The 23,450-nt window shown below is 36.7% G+C and overlaps 1 protein-coding gene across 1 annotated transcript; it reads left to right on the top strand.

Moving 5' to 3' along the window:
- Positions 1-13,282: 13,282 nt before the first annotated feature.
- On the top strand, positions 13,283-17,912 carry LOC105436766 (muscarinic acetylcholine receptor M2-like). Its single transcript, XM_030976126.1, has 2 exons — positions 13,283-13,484; positions 16,564-17,912. Exons 1-2 carry the CDS (start codon positions 13,283-13,285, stop codon positions 17,910-17,912), a joined length of 1,551 nt encoding a protein of 516 aa, XP_030831986.1.
- The last annotated feature ends 5,538 nt before the right edge of the window (positions 17,913-23,450 follow it).

Genomic DNA, 23,450 nt, shown 5'->3' with positions numbered 1-23,450 from the left:
TTCTGTTCAGAGAAGATTCCAGCAAAATTCAGGTAAATACCGGTAGTATTATAATAATTTTATTAGGCATTTAGCTACGTTATTCATAGTACACTATACCACAGCGCTTACAATAATATGCAATATAACAATATAACAGAACAAAAAATCATATCATAACATTGAACAAACAAAATAATAGCGAATCAAGTAGGAAATAGGTACGTTTTAAGGAGTTTTTTGGGAATGTGTTAAAACCGTCATTACAATGGAATTGACTACTATCGGGTCAGTTCAGTATTAAGGGGAACTATACTTCAAAAAAGTTATTAGATGTTATGAAGTTCTTCATCGAAAACTCCTTTTACTGACCCCATAAAGTTTGGGTAAACTTTCATTTGTGATTAAAGTCATTTTTAAGAATGTTGTCATTATTCAAGAGAGCGCTTGAGGAGAATATTTGAATATATATTTTGCTTGATCAAGATTCTTGATTTCATTTTCTTATCGAGTAAATAGAGCTTTTGAATCTTGGTTACATCCCAAAGTGGGATGGATGGGGAGAGGGAAGGGGTAGATTGTTGCCTTTTGGGAATATTCCTCGGAATTTAACTCTTAATTAAATTATATTACTAATTATAAATTACTGCCTTCTAGGCACTGACCGAGGAGTTAGCAGCCTTGAAGAGATCTCAAGAAGTCCCCACCCCTAAGAAGCGATCGAAGAAATGGCGCTTCTTCAGAAAGAAGAACAAAGTTGGCATCGAACATCAAGAGGTTTGGGTTATATATTGTTATTACGTCAAGCTTATTTCGCAATATTTATAGCATGATACATGTAAAGTTTTGAAGGAAGAAAGCCTTTTTGGAATAATTACACAACCATACACATCACCTTTTTCTGTTCCTACTCACCTTTTAACTGATTTTTAAAACATAATAATATCAAATATTCTTTTGTCAAATTATGAAAGAAGGCAGAAATAAATATATATTAGAACTTTTAAAAAGAAAATCAATAAATATATCAAAACTTTGAAAATAATTGAATTGTGATATGACAAAATGCGAAGGATTTTGATATTATGATCCATTCTCGTTCGTTATCAGTCTGTATAAAATTTGTCTTGCCAATATCATACTAATGAGTTTATTAATTCGATATATTTCTTTCATTTATCTAATCGTTGAATACATCACTCAAAACACGCATTATCTCATCAAAAATATTTTTCTGTTCGCCTCCCCACTCTCTCACTGTCAAAAAATCACGAGAAGGAGAAATTGACTAAGATCAAGGTTTTAAAATCGTTCTTCTTTTTTCATAATGTGTATCTATCTATTTCTTAGGCTCAGACAAATCTCATCGTCGAGAAAGAATCTGAGTTGAGGAGGCATATCGAAAGGATGAACTCTCGCATCAAGTGAGTAAATACAGCCTACAATCAATATTATGAGATGAAAACTTACAATTTGATATTGATGCTATCGGAATTTCATACTCAAATTTGTGTTGTTTTGATTACTAATCTGCAGAGGGCTAGATGTAAATGCATATAAAGTAATAACGTACAAGACGAACAGTTTTGACAAACGGGAAGGGAGATAGATGGAGAGAGAGAGAGAGAGAGAGAGATAGAGAAAGAATAGAGATAGAAATCGGAGAAAGTTGTGCATTCACTAAAATAATTTTTAAATGATCATTATATTAATGAATATACGCAGTATTTATGTGGCGTTATATTTTCTGTTCAAAGTATCCAAGCTCCTCCTATACCTTTTAAAATTTTTAAATCTGATAAGATTAGTGCATTAGTTTGGAGATGACTTTTAATCGTTTATGAACAAAGGAATAGGATGAGCTTCCAAAATCGAAGATCAATTGATGGAAAAGCGCTGTCTCCTATTTTCTTTTTACACATGTAATGCTAAGAAACCATTGCAAAATATTCTTTGCTTTTATGTTTATTCTAATATTGTAAATGGTTAGTTATCTCTAATTTTAAAATACATTTAAGGGTTAATGGTGCGGAATTTCAATCTTCTTTTCTTTCTAGTTCCCTGGAAAAAGACAAGGCCATTCTGGAGTCTCAAATCGGGAAACTAATGGAGTGCGACAAAGCAGCCAAGAGACTCACAGAGAAACTGGTGGAGCAGAATAAGAGTCTGGAAGAAGAAAACCAGGACATGGAGAAGAAAGTCGGGCTCTTGGAATATGAGACAGACGGACAGACTGATAAGATCAAACGCCTCTACGACCTCATGGAAAGGTTAGAGAAATGTTTAATATTAAAATGATATTTCTACTAACCATCTCAAAAAGAGAGAATTTAAAAAAAATGCATAGTGCATGAGAATAAATTAATGTAAGGCTGCGAAAAGAAATGATGTTAGGATGAAATATGTTTTCCACCAATTTGTTTACTCACAAAGCATTATTATGACAATGAATTGATCGATCAGAGTCAGAAGTCAACCGTCCAGAAATTATAGTTAATTGGTTCCTCCAGGCTAGCTAATATCAACATCTATTCTCTCTTTTGAAATTGCAAATCATAGTGTATTATCCATGATCTACTATAATTCATGTTGTGGCTCATTTCTGAACTTTTTTTAATTGTTTTATTATTTGCAGGATGAGATACAATGAAATGTATCCCAACAGCGCCATCAACGATGTCCAGAGCCAATCCGACCATGCTGTTATTGCCTCATTGACCACTCTCCGCTGCAAGAAGCTCGACCTTTCAACCCTAAGAGAATCAAAGTCCGACGACTCATCCAAGCTGGAGCTGGATATGATTGGCAATGGATCCTTTGGAATTGTCTTGCTTGGTCATCTAGATGGACTCTCCAAGCCAGTGGCCATTAAGAGACCCTATGTTCCAGCTCATCTGAAGGGAGAGGCAGCCGAAAACGAGTGGAAGGCTAATCAAGGGCGCACCAGAAAAGAGTCTCTGGTCTTAGAACTGCTCAAGGGCTGTCCTTACTTCGCCCAGATGGTTGGTACGATCACCATTGGCAGAGAGCTTTGTGTTGTAACAGAGTTCGTTGGAAGCGGTCAGACGGGAAGGCCATACCGGCTTCATGATGCATTGCAGGTGATAGATCCCATATTATATCCTTCAATATGGAACATGGTCGCTATTGCCGAGGACCTGGTTCGGGGTGTGAGCGTCATCCACGACTTTGGTCTCCTCCACAATGACATCAAGGGAGATAACATTCTCCTGGAACATCGGGGAGAGCGTTGGCATGGTGTGATCATCGACATGGGGCTGGTGACGACCATGGCCTACACTGAGCAAAGATCATTCTCAGATTTAATCCCAGAATCCCAGCGGCTCAAGTTTCCACACATCGCTCCTGAGCTACTTGACATTGCTGGATCACAAGTTTCAGCCAGCACGGACATCTTCGCTGTTGGGGTACAGCTTAACATGATCGGTCAGTTTATTGACGATGATGAGCTGGTCACGGTGGGAGAGCACTGCTGCCAAAATGAACCTCATCTCAGACCAAAGGCTCTTGATGACATCGTGCCCAAGCTGGTCGAGATCAAGACAAGGCTGAAGAACGAGCGAAGGCTTCATCGATCAGGTACGTTCGTAATCGATTCAGATCAGGATGGAAGTAGCCAAGGTGGCAACGGTTGAAGGAAAGGGCTGGAGGAGAGGGCTTGGGAAGCAGGCGGAGATGCCGAAGAAGAAGGAAATGCAGGAGTCTTCAAAGGAGAGTCCCAATGAAAACAGCGGACACGTAGACCTTGCGAGAGCCAGTAGAGATCAAGAAGGGGGCAGCAGGAAATAGCAGGATAATCAGGAGATGATATGCCTTGAGAGGCAGATCAAGGTATAATTACGATCCATAATTAATTTCCAGTTCATTGAACCGTAAGTCGTCTTGTACTGCGGCCAAATCAAATACGCAGTGTAGAGGGAAACGTGTTTTGTTTATGAATGATTAACTTTTCTCTGGCTAGATATATCATATTGTATGTAATACGATTGTTAAGAAAGATAACAAGATTGAAATGTACAAACAAAAGTGCAATCAATGAAATAACGTTTTCAGCCCATGAGTATTATTAAGAAATCAAACACATACTTCTCATGATATTGTCAATACAAAAAAATATATATATTTCAGATATTTTACCTATGACATGATGCTTGTACGAAACAAAATTGATACAGTTTTTGCAATAATTTGTTTAAATTCAATATTGATATACATGTATGTCTATCTATTTTTTTCTGAGTTCGTTTCATAATATATTTTTGATCACGATGTCTAAATGTTATCATTGTTTTGCAGGACCAAATGAAGAAAATCGTTAATTTGGAAGTAGAAGCAAAGTCGATTCTGGAGAGAATCAAGGTAAATTTGCCTATGACTATTCTAAGAAATAAATAAGTTTTTTTTAGATAATTAACAGGTCAATATGGGAGACTAAAGTACATGGCATTCGTAGATAGGTCCACTATTTCTGGAGTGTAAACTACGGACATTTTGTTATAGCAAAGTCACTGGAGGTACCGTTACAGACTTTGGTATATTTACTCTCTGTATTCTAATATTTAAATTCAATAATGGATGATCTAAATGTATGCTGCGTAAAAGTGAACGATAGAAATATAAACCCCTGTTTGTTAATGTGCAAGAAAACTTTATCACTTTACATATTAAACCAAAAATGAATTTTAAAAAAAAAAAAAAAAATCGTAAAAAAATAAATCCATGGCATTTGGAATGCTTTCCCCTTTGATATATCTTTATCATGAATCATCAGAAAGTATATGTCTTATAATACTAATTTTACAATCAATTTTCAAAAATTATCATTTCCAATTTTACTTGGTAGATCTTTGCCATTGATGTTGGAGTTGCCGAGGACCTTACTGAGATTCGAACCGTCAAGCTCGTCTCGAAGATCCACACCAAGACAGCTGAACTGCGTAGAGAGATCGAATATCTAAGAGAGGAGAGAGCTCTGTTCAGAGAAGATTCCAGCAAAATTCAGGTAAATACCGGTAGTATGAAGTCTGTTAGACCGTCATTACAATGGAATTGACTACTTCGTCGAGAGATCGAATATCTAAGAGAGGAGAGAGCTCTGTTCAGAGAAGATTCCAGCAAAATTCGGGTAAATACTGGTAGTATTATAATTATTAGGCATTTAGCTACCATATTCACAGCGCTTACAATAATATGCAATATAACAATATAACAAAAAATCATAACATAACACATGAACAAACAAAATAATAGCGAATCAAGTAGGAAATAGGTACGTTTTAAGAATTTTTTTGGAATGTGTTAAGCCGTCATTACAATGGAATTGACTACTTTCGGGTCAGGTCAATATGAAGGGGAACTATACTTCAAAAAAGTTTTTAGATGTTATGAAGTTCTTCATCAAAAACTCCTTTTACTGACCCTATAAAGTTTGGGTAAACTTTCATTTGTGATTAAAGTCATTTTTAAGAATGTTAACATTATGCAAGAGAGCGCTTGAGGAGGATATTTGAATATATATTTTGCTTGATCAAGATTCTTGATTTAATTTCCTAATCAAGCAAAAAGAGCTTTTGAACCTTGGTTATATCCCAAAGTGGAATGGATGGAGGACGGGGGGAGGGGGAGTATAGATTGTTGCTTTTTGGGAATATTCTTAGGAATTTAACTCTTAACTACAGTATAATCATTACAAATTTCTGCCTTCTAGGCACTGACAGAGGAGTTAGCAGCCCTGAGGAGATCTCAAGAAGTCCCCACCCCTAAGAAGCGATCGAAGAAATGGCGCTTCTTCAGGAAGAAGAACAAAGTTGGCATCGAACATCAAGAGGTATGGGTTATAGATTATAATTACGTCAAGCTTATTTCACAATATTTATAGCATGATACATATAAAGTTTTGAAGGAAGAAAGCCTTTTTGGAATAATTACACAACCATGCACATAACCTTTTTCTGTTCCTAATCACCTTTTAACTGATTTTTAAAACATAATAATATCAAATATTCTTTTGTCAAATTATGAAAGAAGGCAGAAATAAATATATATTAGAACTTTAAAAAAAAAATCAATAAATATATCAAAACTTTGAAAATAATTGAAGTGTGATATGACAAAATGCGAAGGATTTTGATATTATGATCCATTCTCATTCGTTATCAGTCTGTATAAACTTTGTCTTGCCAATATCATACTAATGAGTTTATTAATTCGATATATTTCTTTCATTTTATCTAATCGTTGAATACATCACTCAAAACACGCATTATCTCATCAAAAATATTTTTCTGTTCGCCTCCCCACTCTCTCACTGTCAAAAAATCACGAGAAGGAGAAATTGACTAAGATCAAGGTTTTAAAATCGTTCTTCTTTTTTCATAATGTGTATCTATCTATTTCTTAGGCTCAGACAAATCTCATCGTCGAGAAAGAATCTGAGTTGAGGAGGCATATCGAAAGGATGAACTCTCGCATCAAGTGAGTAAATACAGCCTACAATCAATATTATGAGATGAAAACTTACAATTTGATATTGATGCTATCGGAATTTCATACTCAAATTTGTGTTGTTTTGATTACTAATCTGCAGAGGGCTAGATGTAAATGCATATAAAGTAATAACGTACAAGACGAACAGTTTTGATAAACGGGAAGGGAGATAGATGGAGAGAGAGAGAGAGAGAGAGATAGAGAAAGAATAGAGATAGAAATCGGAGAAAGTTGTGCATTCACTAAAATAAATCTGATAAAATTAGTGCATTGGTTTGGAGATGACTTTTAATCGTTTATGAACAAAGGAATAGGATGAGCTTCCAAAATCGAAGATCAATTGATGGAAAAGCGCTGTCTCCTATTTTTTTTTACACATGTAATGCTAAGAAACCATTGCAAAATATACTTTGCTTTTATGTTTATTCTAATATTGTAACTGGTTAGTTATCTCTAATTTTAAAATACATCTAATGGATAATGTTGCGGAATTTCAATCTTCTTTTCTTTCTAGTTCCCTGGAAAAAGACAAGGCCATTCTGGAGTCTCAAATCGGGAAACTAATGGAGTGCGACAAAGCAGCCAAGAGACTCACAGAGAAACTGGTGGAGCAGAATAAGACTCTGGAAGAAGAAAACCAGGACATGGAGGAGAAAGTCGGGCTCTTGGAATATGAGACAGACGGACAGACTGATAAGATCAAACGCCTCTACGACCTCATGGAAAGGTTAGAGAAATTTTTAATCTTAAAATATTATTTCTACGATTAAACCATCACAAAAAGAGAGACAATTTAAAAAATGCATAGTGCGTGAGAATAAATTAATGTAGGGCAGCGAAAAGAAATGATGTTAGGATGAAATATGTTTTCCACCAATTTGTTTACTCACATAGTATTATTATAACGTTGAATTGATCAATCGGAGTCAGAATTCAACTGTCCAGAAATTATAGTAAATTGGTTCCTCCAGGCTAGATAATATCAATATCTATTCTCTCTGTTAAAATTGCAAAACATAGTGTATTATCCATAATCTACTTTAATTCATGTTGTGGCTCATTTCTGAACTTTATTTAATTGTTTTGTTATCTGCAGGATGAGATACAATGAAATGTATCCCAACAGCGCCATCAACGATGTCCAGAGCCAATCCGACCATGCTGTTATTGCCTCATTGACCACTCTCCGCTGCAAGAAGCTCGACCATTCAACCCTGAGAGAATCAAAGTCCGACGACTCATCCAAGCTGGAGCTGGATATGATTGGCAATGGATCCTTTGGAATTGTCTTGCTTGGTCATCTAGATGGACTCTCCAAGCCAGTGGCCATTAAGAGACCATACGTTCCAGCTCATCTGAAGGGAGAGGCAGCCGAAAACGAGTGGAAGGCTAATCAAGGACGCACCAGAAAAGAGTCTCTGGTCTTACAACTGCTCAAGGGCTGTCCTTACTTCGCCCAGATGGTTGGTACGATTACCATTGGCAGAGAGCTTTGTGTTGTAACAGAGTTCGTTGGAAGCGGTCAGACGGGAAGGCCATACCGGCTTCATGATGCATTGCAGGTGATAGATCCCATATTATATCCTTCAATATGGAACATGGTTGCTATTGCCGAGGACCTGGTTCGGGGTGTGAGCATCATCCACGACTTTGGTCTCCTCCACAATGACATCAAGGGAGATAACATCCTCCTGGAACATCGGGGAGAGCGTTGGCATGGGGTGATCATCGACATGGGGCTGGTGACGACCATGGCCTATACTGAGCAAAGATCGTTCTCAGATTTAATCCCAGAATCCCAGCGGCTCAAGTTTCCACACATCGCTCCTGAGCTACTTGACATTGCTGGATCACAAGTTTCAGCCAGCACGGACATCTTCGCTGTTGGGGTACAGCTTAACATGATCGGTCAGTTTATTGACGATGATGAGCTCGTCATGGTGGGAGAGCACTGCTGCGAAAATGAGCCTCATCTCAGACCAAAGGCTCTTGATGACATTGTGCCCAAGCTGGTCGAGATCAAGACAAGGCTGAAGAACGAGCGACGGCTTCATCGGTCAGGTACGTTCGTCATCGATTCAGATCAGGATGGAAGTAGCCAAGGTGGCAACGGTTGAAGGAAAGGGTTGGAGGAGAGGGCCCGGGAAGCAGGCGGAGATGCCGAAGAAGAAGGAAATGCAGGAGTCTTGATAGGAGTGTCCCTATGAAAAGAGCGGACACGTAGGCCTTGCGAGAGCCAGTGACCAACAGGAAGACGGAAAAATACGGAGAAGGAGAAGTAGAGATCAAGAAGGGGCAGCAGGAAATGGCAGGATAATCAGGAGGTGATATAGCATTTGAAGTCACTTTCTCTTTCTTAATGCACTAAAGATGACGAGTAACAATACTGAATGAGTCTTAAGGGACATATTAGGACACGGGTGTGGGGACACACCATGTACACAAGAAGGGGCTACTGAAACCTATTCAATAGATAAAATGGAATGCCAGAAACAATTGATTGCCAATAGAAATGCATCAATATACACATGTGCAGTCACGGGGAAACTAATGGGTAGAATTAGATTGAATGTCACTAATGAAGATTCGAACCGTCAAGCTCGTCTCGAAGATCCACACCAAGACCGCTGAACTTTGTCGAGAGATCGAATATCTAAGAGAGGAGAGAGCTCTGTTCAGAGAAGATTCCAGCAAAATTCGGGTAAATACCGGTAGTATTATAATTATTAGGCATTTAGCTACGCTATATCACTGCGCTTAAAATAATAAGCAATATAACAATATAACAAAAAATCACAACATAACATTGAACAAACAAAATAATAGCGAATCAAGTAGGAAATAGGTACTTTTTAAGGAGTTTTTTTTTAATGTGTTAAAACGCAATTACAATGGAATTGAAAACTTTCGGGTCAGGTCAGTATTAAGGAGAACTATACTTCAAAAATGTTTTTAGATGTTATGAAGTTCTTCATCAAAAACTACTTTTACTGACCATATGTAGTTTGGGTAAACTTTCATTTGTGATCGAAGTCATTTTTAAGAATGTTATCATTATTCAAGAGAGCACTTGAGAAGGATATCTGAATATATAATTTGCTTGATCAAGATTCTTGATTTCATTTTCTAATTGAGTAAATAGAGCTTTTGAATCTTGGTTACATCCCAAGGCGGAATGGGTGGAGAAAGGGAACGGGTAGATTGTTGCTTTTTGGGAATATTCTGCGGAATTAAAGTCTTAAGTAGAATATAATCATTATACATTACTGCCTTTCGTAGGCACTGGCCGAGGAGTTAGCAGCCCTGAGGAGATCTCAAGAAGTCCCCACCCCTAAGAAGCGATCGAAGAAATGGCGCTTCTTCAGGAAGAAGAACAAAGTTGGCATCGAACATCAAGAGGTATGGGTTATAGATTTGAATTGCGTCAAGCTTATTTCGCAATATTTATAGCATGATACATGTAAAGTTTTAAAGGAAGATGCCATACTCTTATAGTAAAAACTCATAGCAGTCATTTTCAAACTAAACTCAATAAAACGGACACCCTTTTTGGAATAATCGCACAACTTTTAATATTCACATTTTTTTCTGTTCCTACTCACCTTTTAACTTAGTTTTTTAAACATAATAAAATCAAATATTCTTTCGTCAAATTATGACGCAAGGCAGATATATAAATGTATTAGAACTTTGAAAAGCACTGAATATATTAAAACTTTAAAAATAATTGAATTGTAATATGACAAAATGCGAAGGATTTTGTTAACATGATCCATTCTCGTTCGTTATCAATCTGTATAAACTTTGTCTTGCCTATATGAGTTTATTATTTCGATGTATTTCTTTCATTTATCTAATCGTTGAATACATCGCTCAAAACACGCATTATCCCATTAAAAATATTCTTCTGTTCGCCTCCCCACTCTCTCACTGTCAAAAAATCAAGAGAAGGGGAAATTGACTAAGATCAAGGTTTTAAAATCGTTCTTCTTTTTTTCAAAATCTGTATCTTTTTCTTAGGCTCAGACAAATCTCATCGTCGAGAAAGAATCTCAGCTCAGGAGGCATATTGAAAGGATGAACTCGCGCATCAAGTGAGTTAATACAGCCTACAATCCATATTATGAGATGAAAACTTAAAATTTGATATTGATGCTATCGAATTTCATACTCCAATTTGTGTTGATTTGATGAAGCTACCAAGATTACTAATCTGCAGAGAGTTAGATGTAAATGCATATGAAATCAAAACGTTCAAGAAGAACAGTTTTGACAAACGGGAAGGGAGATAGATGGAAAGAGATATATCGAGATAGAGAGAAAAGAGAGAGAGAGAGAGAGAGAGAGAGAGAAAGAGAAGAGAGGTAGAAATTGGGGAAAGTTGTGCATCACTAAGATATTTTTTCTGTTCCAAATTTCCAAATGCACTAGTTCTTCTATACATTCTGAAATTGTCGAATCTGATTAGATAAGTGCATTAGTCTGGGGATGATTTTCAATCGTTTATGAACAAAAGAATAGGACGAGCCTCCAAGATTGAAGATCAATAGATGAAAAGGCAATATCTCCTAATTTTTTACAAATACAGTGCGTCCCAGAAAAAACGAAACCGAGAAGTATCGATGTTCTATCATAACTTAATCACAACTATAATTAATGAATGATACATATTTGGAAAGCTTAGAGTCTCTTCTTTCATGTGATGCTACTCAGATGATGCATATTTCACGCATGAGTGATTAAAAGCAATTTGAAGGAAGGAAACCAAAAAGACATTTGACGGGCGGTATCTGAATTTCGAAGAAAAATTCACATTTCCAGAAAGTTGAGTTTCTGCCCTTTTATATGACACCTCAATCAGGAAAAATGAGCGAGGAATGACAAAGTTCTGTTTGTTTAAAGTAGTGCTTGCATTTCCATAATTTTATTAAACGAATTCGTTTTCACTGGCTGCCTGCCGTATCAATAAACAAAATTAACAAAAGACTTAACTCCGTTTCGTTGACAATCAGCCGTAGACGAGAGTCTTCATGCATGGCTGATTGTCAACGAAACGGAGTTAAGCCTTTTGTCAAATCTGCTTTTTGCTACGGCAGGCACCCAGTGAAAACGAATTCGTTTGTTAAAATTATGAAAATGGAAATGTAATATGCATCATCTGAGTAGCATCAACTGAAAGAGTAGACTCTAAGCTTTCCAAATATGTATCATTCATTAATTATGGTTGTGATTAAGTTATGATAAAACATCGATACTTCTCGGTTTCGTTTTTTCTGGGACGCACTGTATAATGCTAAGAAACCATTGCAAAAAAACCCCTCTCCTTTAATGTTTATTCTAATAATTTTAAATGGTTAACTATCACTTTTTTTAAAGACATTTAAGGGATAATGTTGCCGAATTTCAATCTTCTTGTGTTTCTAGTTCCCTAGAGAAAGACAAGGCCATTCTGGAGTCTCAAACCGGGAAACTAATGGAGTGCGACGAAGCAGCCAAGAGACTCACACAGAAACTGGTGGAGCAGAATAGGACACTTGAAGAAGATAACCAGAGCTTGGACGAGAAAATCGGACTCTTGGAATATGAGACAGACGGACAGACTGATAAGATCAAACGCCTCTACGACCACATGGAAAGGTTAGAGAAATGTTTAATCTGAAAATAATATTTCTACTAATCATCACAAAAAGAGAAAAAATTGAAAAAATGCATAGTGCATGAGAATAATCTAGGGCTGCGTAAAGAAATGATGTTTGGATGAAATATCTTTTCCACCAATTTGTTTACTCACATAGTATCATTATTACGTTGAATTGATCGATCAGAGACAGAAGTCAACTGTTATAAGATAATTGGTTCCTCCAGGCTAGTTGATATCAATATCTATTCTCTCTTTTGAAATTGCAAATCATAGTGTATTATCCATAATCTACTATAATTCATGTTGTGGCTCATTTCTGAACTTTATTTAATTGTTTTATTATCTGCAGGATGAGATACAATGAAATGTATCCCAACAGCGCCATCAACGATGTCCATAGCCAATCCGACCATGCAGTTATTGCCTCATTGACCACTCTCCGCTGCAAGAAGCTCGACCATTCAACCCTGAGAGAATCAAAGTCCGACGACTCATCCAAGCTGGAGCTGGATATGATTGGCAATGGATCCTTTGGAATTGTCTTGCTTGGTCATCTAGATGGACTCTCCAAGCCAGTGGCCATTAAGAGACCCTACGTTCCAGCTCATCTGAAGGGAGAGGCAGCCGAAAACGAGTGGAAGGCTAATCAAGGGCGCACCAGAAAAGAGTCTCTGGTCTTAGAACTGCTCAAGGGCTGTCCTTACTTCGCCCAGATGGTTGGTACGATCACCATGGGCAGAGAGCTTTGTGTTGTAACAGAGTTCATTGGAAGCGGTCAGACGAGAAGGCCATACCGGCTTCATGATGCATTGCAGGTGATAGATCCCATATTATATCCTTCAATATGGAACATGGTTGCTATTGCCGAGGACCTGGTTCGGGGTGTGAGCATCATCCACGACTTTGGTCTCCTCCACAATGACATCAAGGGAGATAACATTCTCCTGGAACATCGGAGGAGAGCGTTGGCATGGGGTGATCATCGACATGGGGCTGGTGACGACCATGGCCTACACTGAGCAAAGATCATTCTCAGATTTAATCCCAGAATCCCAGCGGCTCAAGTTTCCACACATCGCTCCTGAGCTACTTGACATTGCTGGATCACAAGTTTCAGCCAGCACGGACATTTTCGCTGTCGGGGTACAGCTTAACATGATCGATCAGTTTATTGACGATGATGAGCTCGTGACGGTGGGAGAGCACTGCTGCGAAAATGAACCTCATCTCAGACCAAAGGCTCTGGATGACATCGTGTCCAAGCTAGTCGAGATCAAGACAAGGCTGAAGAACAAGCGACTGCTTCATCGTTCAGGTACGTCCGTCATCGAGTCGGATGAGAATGGAAGTAGCCAAGGTGGCAACGGTTGAAGGAAAGGGCTTGAGGAGAGGGCTCGGGAAGCAGGCGGAGATGCCGAAGAAGAAGGAAATGCAGGAGTCTTGATAGGAGAGTCTCAATGAAAACAGCGGACACGTAGACCTTGCGAGAGCCAGTGACCATCAGGAAGACGGAAAAATACGGGGAAGGATAAGTAGAGATCAAGATGGGGGCAGCAGAAAATGGCAGGATAATCAGGAGATGATATAGCATTTGAAGTCACCATCTCTTGTTAATGCACTAAAGATGACTACTAACAGTACTGAATGAGTCTTACGGGACAAGTTAAGACAGGGGTGTAGGGGCACACTATACACTCAAACAGGTGCTACTCAAACCTATTCGAGAGAGGAAAAGGAATGCTAGAAACAGTTGATTGCCAGTAGAAATTTTTCGAACTGCACGTGTGAAGTCACAGGGAAACTTATTAAATGTCACTACTGAAGAAGCAGAAAACAGATAAGAACACAGTTCTACCATTCTGCTCAAGAAGTCAAAGGAGGATAAGAGAAGTAATACAGAAATAGAGAGAGAGAGACGATCGAAAGAGGAGGGCAAAGGCATCTGGGCCCTGTTTCATAAAACTTGATATCAATAACAAGTTACAAGCTACTGTTATAAGCTACTGAAATCATGGCATCTGATTGGCTGAGAGCAAATTTGTCATAGACATTTAGCAGTTGTTATAGATAACAAGTTTTATGAAACGGGCCCCTGGTTCTCCAGTTCCTGTATTTAATAAAAGGAGGGACTGGAGCTAGGTGAGGAGTTCAATCTGAACATTGGGCAAATCAAATTGCAGCTGAGCATTATTATCAGAAGCAGCTCCAACTTGTTCACAGAGCTATGCCAAGCCGTCTACTAAACTGCTGAAGAATCATTGAACAGTATTTGAAGGTCAAATGCAGATAAAGACAGAAATAGAACTTTGGTGGTTGCAAAAGAGAATGCAAATGCCTCTTTATACAGCGCATACATAGATGCAACTCCTTTAAAATTTGGAAGAAATATGAATAAAGAGAAAGCAGTAAAGAAACAAAGAAGCCACTCTATGAACAAAATGAAATATATTTACCTAGTTCCGATTTGTCGTCATTCGAATCTTTCGCCATTTTGTTCTTCCTAAACAATTTCCAGTGATGCCGCTTTGAAGATTTGACGTCCGAGTTATCCAAAATGCAATTGTGAGATTTCAAGTTAATATGCTCTTTCACCATAGCTAATTTGCATACAAAGTGCCAGAAATATCACTTCTTGTATACAGGACTGCTCTACACCATCCCCGTATTAGCTACAGTGAAAGAGCATATTAATTTGAGATCTCACACTATTATTGTATTCTGGATGTAGATGTACATGTTGTAGAAAATGAGGGATACTGAAAGAACCAGAAGAGGGGGAGGGGCATAAAGATGAAAGGTAGAATGATGAAAGTTCGAATTTGAGCGATAGAAAGAGGAGTAGAGAAAATGATGAATATTCATATCGGGTACAAAACAGATAAAGGGAGAAAGAGAGAGAGAGAGAAAGAAAGGGTGGCGTCGTCGTTACATAATATGAAAGGTCTCGAATGGTTTCAAAATTCTGCAGCCTCTAACTTACTTCGACATGTCTGGCAGGACATTTATTTACGTTTGCCATACTCAACCCAGGTGATTCAATGGGTCCCTTGCATACTTTTACACCGCCCCTTATCAGAGCTGCGAGATTATCAAGGTAAGGTTACAATATGATTAATACACCTATGAACAGACATCTGGTTGGCGGAATATTGGTACTATCGAAACCAGGCGTATATGGACGACGGTTCGTGTTATCACGACCTATAGATTATTTTTGATATGACTATACAGTGCGTCCCAGAAAAAAACGAAACCGAGAATTATCAAAGAAGACTTCATGCATGGCTGATCGTCAACGAAACGGAGTTAAGTCTTTTGTCAAATCTGTTTGTTGCTACGACAAGCAGCCAGTGAAAACGAATTCGTTTAATCAAATTATGGAAATATATGAATTAGAGGCCTATACTTTAAACATACAGAACTTTGATATTCCTCGCTCATTTTTCCTGATTGGGGTTTCATAGCAAAGGGCAGAAAATGAACTTTCTAGCAATGTGATTTTATCTTTGAAATTCAGATACCGTTCGCCGAATGACTTTTTGGTACTCTCTCTTCAAAATATTTTTTATCACTAATGCGTGAAATATGTATCATATGAGTTGCATAAAATGAAATAGGAGGATCTAAGCTGTGCAAATATGTGTCATTTATTAATTATAATTTCGATTATTGAAACACATCGATAATCCTCGGTTTCTTTTTTTCTGGGACGCACTGTACATGTTCAATACTTCTATCAAAATAACCGCTATGTATTACATCTATCTACAAGTATATATTAACTTCACTATTCCTTTAGAGTCTTGCTAACAAAAAGCGCTATCCGCTTTGTTGAGACCAACGCTCCATCACGACTTAAAGACTGCAAATTTACCACAGTCGACCCAGATGATTTTCATGCATACCAAGTCTTTTACCCCGAATCTAATCAGAGCTGCGATTTTTATCCAGATAGGGTCATGATTTGAACAATGCACCTATGATGAATAGACATCCAAATGGCGGAATATTGACACTTTAATTTCCTCTAGATAACTCGCTTGCTGAGAAAGAGCACCTTCCGCTTTGTATCGACCCACGCTTTATCGCGACTTATATAATGTATATGAATTCGACTATCAATCAAAAATGGTCGCGGTACATCGTGTTGCGTTAGTCTATAAAAAGATCTTCGCTTCGTCATTTCTGACTAGATACTTCTAAATCCATCATTACGAAAGGAACATTACTTTGCCGGATCGAGGTGATAATCTTTCTTGTCATTTTGTAATTTAGATTTTAGTCACATCAAGTTTTGTTGATGTTTACCGCAGTTGCTGATGTTGTGTTGCTGTAAAAAATTGTTTAACTATTTATTTGTTGAAATATCAAAGTACCAGCTTTGTCAAGGTTTGCATCAATTATCATTAATTTTCTTCCTTTCTACTCCTAACCAGTAACCTGTGCAGGACTAGACGTCATGGAAAACTCGACGCTTGATTTCAGCTCAGAGCCAGGCAATCTGACATTGAACTCTACTGATGGCTCAGTTGTTGTTTTTAGCCTACTCTTTTCACTATCAGCTTTGACAGTGGCAATGAACGCCTTGATTCTGAGGGCATTCCATATCGAAGGAAAATTGCGCACCTATTCCAACCAGTACATCCTCAACATCACCATCGCTGATCTTCTAGTAGGGTATATGATGGCGATCCGTAGCACCGTCAATTTATTCGGAAAGTGGATTTTTGGAGACATCCTCGGGCATTTCTTTCTTGGTATTCAGAACTCAATTCTTGGTGTGTCCGTACTTGGTATCATCGCGATCGCTTCGGACCGTTACGTGGCAACCTCCTTCCCAATCCTGCATTTTCGACGTAAGAAGAAAAGAATTGCGCACCTTGTCAATGGCCTCAGCTGGGTGGTTGCTTTGTTCTTCTGGGTTCCTATCACCACGATCTGGAACATGGTGGAACCATTTCATACAGCATCTAAGAAAGGCTTCCTTTGGGTAAATTATGGCCGAAATTTCTATTCCAGTATTGCGGTTACAATTGCCAGATTTGCCATTCCCATTGTCATTATTACAGTTATTTATATCAAGATAAACTTTACAGTGAAAGCCTCTGGTAGCCGAAGTTTGTGGAAGAGATTCAACCTCAAACCAATGAACGAAGCCGAAGGTGACACAAACACTCAGTTTCAGAGTGAAACAACGAATGACATTTCCTTGACAGACCCTCACGATCAAAGTCTTGACAATGATGATGGTACCCGAATCGATATCAATGCCAGTGGTGTTCAAAACGATGATACTGTGGTCAACGTTCATAATCAGCAAGGAATCGTCGAAGTCCAACAAGAAACAGATACTAAGGACTCAACATCAAACCAACCGAATAGCATCTGCTCTTGTAGACCTTCAAAAGATAACCCCAGAAGAGAAGATCCAGAAACCTATTCCCGACAGCTACATAGTCGATCGGATCCATCCCAAAAAATACAAACTCGCAGGGTCGCAGGGCCACCACTAGCCAAGGACAGTCGTGTGAAACCTAGTCAACTATCCACATCCAATAACAACAAAGTAATGCGAACTCTGACTTTGATCACAGTAGCGTTCTTCTTGACTTGGTTGCCAAGTAGCGTAGCCATTATCGCCCTCGACAGCAAGAGTAAGCATGCAAGCGTTACAGAATTTGTTCGCTGGGCGTCGTACTCCAATAGTCTTATCAATCCCATCACGTATGCCATTGCGCAACCAATTGTTCGCCAGACCATCGTGCGAATTTTGAGATGCCGTTAAAGTAAACCGATATAATCGTTGGCATTTGCAGAGAGACTAAACAGGTTTTGTGTAAAGGCGCCGTAGTCGAGTGGGTTTTTCTGATCAAAAGAAGCAGTAGATCAAAAATATTAAGCTCAATGCTAAAACGTTAATTTTGAAATGTCTGTAGACACTATGAACTTGACTGACAAAGAAAGTGGACAAAATATACAGTTCCTCAGGTAGACAAAGGAACATCCCTTCACTGCTATTATGTCAAAATGTGTAGAACAGGTGTCACAGGTGTCACATGAAGGGATGTTCCTTTGTCTACCTGAGGAACTGTATATTTTGTCCGCTTTCTTTGTCAGTCATGTTCATAGTGAGACCATCGCATAGTCATTCCTTGCATATTTCATAAAAGTTGTATGAAAGTTAAATCATTTATTCATTTTTATCAACTTATTTGTATATAGTTTTATTTTTAGAGGATAAGATTGTCATTTAGCTTAGACAACGATTTGATTAAAGGTTGAAATTATAGACAAATTAATCATCAAATTTTATATACATGTACCAAATAATGATTTAAGGCAAACTAAGAATATTTATCAATAATGAAGACTTCTTCAAAGACTTTCGTTGAAATTTACTAAAAAATTAAACAAAAACCATAACAAACAAATAGACAAGCAAGATGTGATTGTCTTAGTGCGAAGTTATATAAGGTTTTTCGGTTAGAAATTAAAGATTGGTTATTGCGAGTTTAAATGAGGGGTAACAAAAGCAAACATTATCTTCTTCTTCCCAAGGACAGGGTATAATCAAATTGTTATTTGAGAAGGGCGATATGGCTTATTTCGATATTAAAATTGCGGAAAGATTACTGTCTAAAAGACCTTATCGTGTTTTAACGAGTATCTTTTCAACTGACCAAAGAGGTTTCATAAAGAAAAAATCCGCAAAAAAAAACATACAGTTAGTACAAGATGTGATACATTATTTAAAGACATCCAGTAGCTCAGGGATTATATTCTTTTTAGATTAAAAAAAAAAGCATTTGACAATGAATCCCATTTTTCCTATTTCATGTATTTTGTAAATTCGAGTTTAAAGAATTTTTTTTTCTCACCTGGATAAAGACATTTTATAGTGATGCCATTGGTCGTGTGATGAATAATGGATGGATTTCAAAAAAGATTTTTATTAAAAAAGAAGTTCGCCAGGGTTGCCAATTATCGGCATTACTTTTTAACATCTTTAGTGGAAATATTAGCATGTAATAGCATGTAGAATAAGACAAAATAAAGACATTTAAGAGATCGATATATTCAGTGCTAAATTTAGGTATTGCTGGTCTAAAATTTTCCCAAGACGCAGACGGTACGACATTATTTGTGAATTATGTTAATGATGTACAATATATTATGAATGAAATTGACGACTTTGGAGACTATGCAGGTCCGAAAGTAAATTGGAATAAGACAGAAGTTATGACAATGAACATTGTAGAAATTTTGTATTATGATAATGAAACTATATATACGGATCAACATGTTAAACATTTAGGAGTATATGTAGGCGAAAATAAGAAATTGTTAAAAGATTTAAACTGGAATGTAAATATAGATTTAAAAAAAGTCGAAATGTATTGAATATGTGGAAAATGAGAGATCTTACTTTTTATGGTAGAATAATTGTTTGAAAATGTTAGCGGCAACAAAAATTGTACCAGTAACAAAACACGATTTAACAGATATTGAATAGACTATTATTTTATTTCGCATGGAATTAAAAAAAATAATGAAATTAAACGTGATTAATAATAAACGATATTGGAAATGGTGAATAGAATATGATTGACGTTGCTAGTGAAATATTTTCACTTTTTTTGTTGTTTTTTGCTTAGATATCTCGTTTCTTTAATGAGGATGGTTCTAATTGAAAACAAATGTCAAGATACTGGTATTTTGCCAGAATGTCTAATTTGTAGATCTTTTTGTACTGGGTCAGAACTAAACATTTTTGATATGTTTAAAGTAAGAAATATGGAAGAATGGCAAGATGCAGGTTTATTGAAAATATATAATTTGATTAAAAATGGTTTCTGAATGACTCTACATTAATGAATGAAAAAAGTGAACGCACAACAGCTCTTATTGGATTTTAAATATACAAAATTGAACAAAGCATTTCTTGAGTGGTAGTTAGATCAATTGATGTCAATGATTTTGAAGATGAATATGATATTTCGAATCATATAGAAATATAAACAGGCGATAAAGTAAATGTGTCTGTTATTAAAGTGTAAGTTAACTATCGTTTGTTAATACGGAAAAAGTAAAGAGAACAAATTGTCATTTATTTTTTGAACTCCTTTCTAGATTGAGATAATTAATTAGTTTGGAAGGATGAAATTTCATTTAAATTTAAGCAAATTCGTAATAAAAAAGTTAAACAATTATAAAAGAAAATTTACATCAATGGCAAATTGTTAATAATAATGTATGCAACACTTGTGGAAAATTTGATTCAATGTTTCACTTTTGGTGTATTGCAAGGATGTGATTTGTTTTGGAAAATATTATGTTATTTAATATTTCACCTATTCGAAGTAGAACTACAAAGAAACCAAATAATATTAGTTGTAGGTAAGGAAATAGGGAACAAGAGATATACTCTCCTATATATTTGTTCATTATGCGCAATATACAATTAAATGTTACGTTAACAAGATTGTCAACGGTTCTGTTATTTACCCGCATGCTTTGTTTTTTTTAAATTCAAATCGCTGCTAAGATTGTTTTTCAGGTTTGAATGTATTAGCAAAGAAAATAATTCTAAGCTGGAAGAAGTGTTGAATATACGGTGTAACTTAGTCTTTAGCCAATATTTTTTTCATTCAATCAATAAGTATTTAATGTTAATATGTATTGAAATTATAAAAATAAAACCTCGCTTGGGGAAAAGGGAGAGAGAAAAAAATCAAGCATTACGCCAAGATATTTGAATATGATTTTAAATTTTTCAATGTGACTATTAAAGAGGTTACAAATCTAGAAAAGAAAATGTTGTAAGTGTTTGACGAGTGCCTAACAACAAACTTTGTCTTATTTAAATTCAGCGTCAGCTTACTTTGAAGAAATCATTTTTTGCCATTTGTAGTCTGCGTTACATTTCATTTCGTTATTCATGTTTTTTTGTTGCTCTAAACAGCAGTACAGTATCATCAGCAAATATCATGTACTTCACATTGTAGACCAGTGAAAGCAAAGGGTAACCTATTTATTTATACTTTAAACACCAGCGGTCCTAATGTTGAACTCCGTGGGAGCCGAATTGTAACTGGGGCGAGTGATGACATGCGCTCATCTATTTTATTTACTCGGAGTCTGTCATCCAACTATGACAGTACTGCAACTCATGACCATTGACTGTACCAGCCTGTTACTTCTCTAATGATATATCCTAGTCCACCGTGTCAATGTCATCTTTAATTCCACAAAATTTATTCCAGTTGCATATTCTTTATTCATTCCTCTTAAATATGATCGGTAACATAGGTCAGAGAATTCAAATGGTGTGGTCTAAAACCAGACTGCTCCCGTCTTAAAACTTGCTTTCTGTTCAAAATGTTTAAGCGTTGATTGCGAACTGTTCTTTCCAATAGTTTTAATACAACAGGAAGAACAGATATGGTTCTTTAGTTCCCGATATCTTCTCGGTCACTGGTTTTATAACCTGGAGGAATTTTTGCAACTTTCCATTTATCCGGAAATATTTTTGTTGTCAAAGGAATATTAAGGAGATATGAATTTAACGATAACCGACATGCAGCTTTTAGAAGCCTGATAGATATTCCGTCAACACTGGTGGCCGCAAGTTTGTCCGATTTCAGTATATTTAATTCTTCATGAGCAAATGTGATAGTGACAGGTTGAATCCTATACTGTATATTAAAAAAAAAAAATAAAAAGAATCATTTTCGGGTTGTTTCAATAAAATTTGAAACGCTCTTATACATCATTAAACAACTAAATGATTGTTGATTTGTGCTGAAAGAGACGGAAATTTAAGGTCAATAATATTATGAAATGAGACCCGATTTGAAAAACGAAGTGCTGTACCATCATTGCTGTTATGACCAGGTCAGTTCATACGAATTATCGAATACTCTGGGGTGTTCATCTCCGATTTATTAATATCATCCTTTAACCACGCTTCGGTTAATATGGCAATTACATAAAATTTGTTTGCGACTATTAGATTGAACCCTAAAGTTAAAAAAAATAAATCATTTTCTGGTTGTCATTAAATATGAAACGCTCTTTTACAGCATCAAACTAAGTGATTCTTGAATTGTGCTGAAAGAGACGGAAATTTAAGGTCAATGATATTATGAAATGAGACACGATTTCTAACAGAAAGAGATGTACCACCATGGTTATTACGGACAGGTCAGTCCTTTCGAATTATAGAATACCTGGGAAGTTGATCTCCGCCTATATCATCGTGTAGCTAAGTTTACGTTACATCTATTTTGTTTTCGAATATTTGAAACTCCCTACCAAATTAAATAAGGCAATGTTAGCACTGTCTTCTAAAGCATCTCATATCGAAATATCAACATATTTGATTTCAACATGCAATTGGCAATTACTGTTATCTCTTGAAAAGGCTACATTTGTTTCTACTCCACTATACAACATAGAGCTATACGTGCACATCCACCATTGGCTACACACACACACTGACACACACACACACACGCACCCACACCGTCCACACACGGCAAACGTGCAGTACGTTTGGCCATGATTCATATAGGTCCTTATCCCATGTATCTATTTCATTTCAGAAAATGACTTACAGGCCTAAGTAATTATCTATATAACATAAAAGTTCGCTATTCTCTAGGAGCTGATCAAATCATAAATATCAGAACTCAAGCCCGAAAATCAATCAATTTATACATGGATGTCACACTTTGTATCAACAACAGTCCTTTATAAGCTCTTTTTTATACACTTTTATTAATGGAATATAGTTTAGTATGGTTTACATTCAATTTTATACGTTTTCTTATCGTTGCAAGTTGTATATATATGTTGTATTTTACTTGCACTGTACACAAATGTCTCATTCAGACTGTGACTGCCAGTTATATTTACAAAACCTTGATTGAATTGAAATGAATTGGATTTAGAGTACGGTCATGAAAAGCGATGTCATGCGACGTGACGTTATAACAATATAGACTTTTACAATTAAAATAAAAAGGAAACAACCAATGTAGTGCTCATTTAAGGGAGAGCAAGTTAAATAATGATTCAATGGGGATGCAGAGAGGTAGAGAGAGAGAGAGAGAGAGAGGACCCACAGTTTCACTAAAGGAGGCCCACATTGATTTTTATTTTTTATATTTCGCACAAATATTCAACGGCCTGCAACGTAATTTAAAAGATATTTCAGGCTCGTCTGACAAATTATTTGAAAACCTATAGCATACACTGTACCGAAATAATAGATTGATACTATTGAAAGTACACTGTTGGTCATAATGGTGGAATAATTATT

Source organism: Strongylocentrotus purpuratus, unplaced genomic scaffold, assembly GCF_000002235.5.
Source record: "Strongylocentrotus purpuratus isolate Spur 01 unplaced genomic scaffold, Spur_5.0 spur5_scaffold_8, whole genome shotgun sequence".
Taxonomy (NCBI): Eukaryota; Metazoa; Echinodermata; class Echinoidea; order Camarodonta; family Strongylocentrotidae; genus Strongylocentrotus; species Strongylocentrotus purpuratus.
Note: the sequence above shows the minus strand (reverse complement) of the source record. Positions and strands in the feature narration are given on the sequence as shown.

Coding starts and splice junctions, on each gene's coding strand:
- LOC105436766 (XM_030976126.1), top strand. CDS start 13,283: ATGATCGATCAGTTTATTGACGATGATGAGCTCGTGACGGTGGGAGAG. Junction 13,485..16,563: donor TGAGAATGGAAGTAGCCAAG/GTGGCAACGGTT, acceptor ACTCCTAACCAG/TAACCTGTGCAGGACTAGAC.